Genomic DNA, 3,341 nt, shown 5'->3' on the forward strand with positions numbered 1-3,341 from the left:
CCGGAAAACTTTTAAATTTGAACTTTTAAGACAAAAACCCATGACGTCCATCTTTCAGAGACACCCTGAAGGGGTAAATGGTGTAGATTTACCAAACCGCTGAGCAACCTGCCGGGAACCCCCCCACATTTCAATGGACATGCACATCTTCACAAAAAGCCACGCATTCTAATGTTAAATGAAGATACAAGTGTGCACAAGTTCTTCTTCCCTTTTGTAACTTTTGTCCCAACGGCCATTGAAAACCGGCAAGTTTCAAGCGAAAGAACAGAGAGTGACTGGAGCATTTATCAGGGAGAAGTGAAGGAAGTCCAGCACGTTTGTCCATTAACTGTGATTTACTCTTTGTTTTTAATGAACTACATTTCAGAGCAGAGTTCACACGCCACCAGAGTGAGCTTGCTGCCAAGTTTCCTTGCTAATGTCAAAAGTTCATTTCACCCCAAAGCTAACAGTCCAAATGAATCCAGATTCCCTCGTCTCACAGTCAACTTTCCATGGCACGTGATGGTGCTCCCTGCTAAGTGAATCTATATAAAGGGCTGGCGATGGCAACGACAACTGCTCGAAACTGGCCCCATCAGTTCTCGACCAAGCGTTTCCTTGTCAGACGCCGTTTACAGCGACTGGGTAAGTCAGGGCTGCCCTAGAAGCATTTTATGAAATGATATCGGCGTGTTTGATTCCATTTTTTGCACGGACTTAAATGGCACGTTTGTAAAGATAGTAAAATAAATAATTTTCTATTTTTAATTATGCAATTTAGTTTTTTTAAGCCTTTTGATGGTGCAATAGCTTTCTTTAAAGAACCGCGATGCACAATTTAATTTATGGGTGATATTGATATCCTTATTCATTCTCTCTAGGCCAGACTTTATTCTTAAGTTGCAGTCAGTCAACGTCAGGATGTACAATTCCAGTGAGACGAACTTCGCCGAAATGCGGACGCAAGCAGAGAAAGTCGCAGGAGACTCACAAGACAGCGAGTATCTGTACATCTTGATGGTCATGTCTTTCTATGGAATCTTCCTCCTGGGGATTGTGTTGTGTTACATCAAGTCAAAGAAGCGCAGGCGGAAAGGTGACACATTATTCCTGTACGAGGAGAGGGGAGAGTGGGCTGGACTGAACTCGGTACAAATTCCTTTGGTGTTCAGCACGTTGCCAGAAAGCGCGGTGGCCACTCTGCCCTGCGCTGTGTGCTCCATGGAAAGCAGCGTGATCTCAGAGACAGCTCAAGAAGTCCAGCTCACTGTCGAAGAAGAGTTGCTGTTTGGAACTGAAACTCTGCTCTCAGGCCACTCTCAAATAGCGGCTGAAACCCCATCATAAAACAATAGAGAGTGACGGGGGTGACCAAGCCCATGATTTTGGTTACATTGGATGTATGGTGGCTGTCGCACCACACTTGCTTGAACGATTCAACATTTCCCAATGGACATCCACAAAAGCATGGGGAATGTTTCTTCAAACACACCTTTTAAAATCAAAATCTGGATGTTTACACTGATGGTGACAATGTTCATAAAATGTATGATATTCTGTACATATTAAAGGACCAGTTATAACTCAGCTAGAGGGATGCTGTTTAACAGTTTGATAATATTTTCTATGTAGTCTGCAGGTATTTTATTTTCAAACAAAGAATGAAAGCAGGAAGATCAATGCACCAGCAAGACTTACAGCTGATGGACAAAGAATCTGTTAAGATGGAGAGTAAAGCTGGAAACAGCACTCTGTGAAACGCTTGGAAATTCTTGATGGCAATTAGCCTGGAAACACTTGAACATTGTAAAATTTTTAATCAGTTAAGTAAATTTGTAAAATATTTGTAAATATTTATTGTTGAGTTGGATTAAAATTATTTGAATTTAAAAATATCGCTTGTCATGTCAAATATCAATATCAGATTTAATGAAGCCTATTAAGTTTCAGGGTAAATACATGGCTGTGTTTGATGCCAAGTCAAACCCCCTCTTGTTCAGTGGCCTTGAGAGCACTAACCCCATGGCAATTGCTGGGGTTAATAAAAGTGGGAACCATGGTTGGATCAATGGATCATCATGGAGATTGTTTTGATGTGACATGAGGTACTACCAAAAGTCTCTTGCAGGCCCGTATTTATTTTGAGTATGTATTGCCTGGCCAAACCAGCCTTATCTTTCGATGAGAAGGAGTCTTCTCTTGTGATAACCAAAAAAAAATGCTGATCACCATTTCACATCAGAAGTGGATGGTTATCATGTCTTGGACAATATTAGTATCATTCAGCTAGACATTATCTCATTCCTGTTGGAAGAAATTTCTGTGTGCCAAATAATTGCGACATTATCTACTTGTGACTATCAGGTCTGAACTTGATGGAATCTGATTCTATATCTGCTAGGTTTAGGTCTGTTAGTATTATGTCCTTAGGTTGTAGCCAGTTATGCCATTTGATTTCATTGCTGCAGGGGAGTATTGAGGCCTTATGTAGAGTATGGGACTATGTGGGCCAGGAGGGAGTACAAACAAACTGAGGCAGCGAAATGGACCTGAGTCAGCAGCGGCCTAAATCAGGGCAATGCCTGCAGTTGGGGACTGCTAAATTAGGCCCTGAGCAAGAACTTCAACTCTTCCCTCTAGAGCCCATCTATCTGACCAGAGCCTAACAGATCGCAATTAGACCTGTACTCAATGGAAACAAGCTATCAACCTCTTGACACTTTATCTACACCAATCCCATTTTATTCTCCACACTTGCATCCAGCCTCCTGCACACACCCCTCCCTCACACACACAAGAGTCTACACCAATCCCATTTTATTCTCCACACTTGCATCCAGCCTCCTGCACACACCCCTCCCTCACACACACAAGAGTCTATAGCTCAACTACACACTTGTAGGTGTATAATGAGTAGAGCAGTGGGCTAAGCATGCATCCTTGGGGTGCACCTGTGTTGCTGATCACTGAGAAAGAGACATTGTTTCCAATTTGTACTGACTGGTCTTCCAATGAGAAAGTCAAGGATCCAGTTGCAGCGTGGGGAACAGAGGTCCAGAGTTTGTAGCTCATTGACTAGCACTGAGGGAATAATTGTGTTGAAGGCCAAGCTGTAGTCTATGAAGAGCTGCCATATTACTTAGGTAGGATGACTGTGATTGGCTGAGAGTGCAGCCACACCTACTGGCAGATCTTAAAGGGTTGCTTCTAGCCAGACCAGGTCATTCTGGACTGGTCGACCTACTTGTGATATGCTCCAGTCTTTTAGTTAATAAAAGCCTTGGTTTGGATCGACAAGTCTTTGGTTCTTTCGATGCACACTACATCCCTCTCTCTCTCTCTCTCTCTTTCTCTCT

The 3,341-nt window shown here is 42.7% G+C and overlaps 1 protein-coding gene across 1 annotated transcript; it reads left to right on the forward strand.

Annotated features, from left to right (window-relative positions):
- Positions 1-211: 211 nt before the first annotated feature.
- On the forward strand, positions 212-1,850 carry kcne4 (potassium voltage-gated channel, Isk-related family, member 4). The gene is made up of 2 exons (XM_069897864.1): positions 212-630; positions 867-1,850. The coding sequence occupies exon 2, from the start codon at positions 907-909 to the stop codon at positions 1,330-1,332; it is 426 nt and encodes a 141-aa protein (XP_069753965.1). The 5' UTR covers positions 212-630; positions 867-906; the 3' UTR covers positions 1,333-1,850.
- The last annotated feature ends 1,491 nt before the right edge of the window (positions 1,851-3,341 follow it).

This window comes from Narcine bancroftii, chromosome 9 (assembly GCF_036971445.1).
Source record: "Narcine bancroftii isolate sNarBan1 chromosome 9, sNarBan1.hap1, whole genome shotgun sequence".
Lineage (NCBI taxonomy): Eukaryota > Metazoa > Chordata > Chondrichthyes > Torpediniformes > Narcinidae > Narcine > Narcine bancroftii.

What these genes read in the sequence shown, in the direction of transcription:
- kcne4 (XM_069897864.1), top strand. Translation starts at nt 907, where the DNA reads ATGTACAATTCCAGTGAGACGAACTTCGCCGAAATGCGGACGCAAGCA.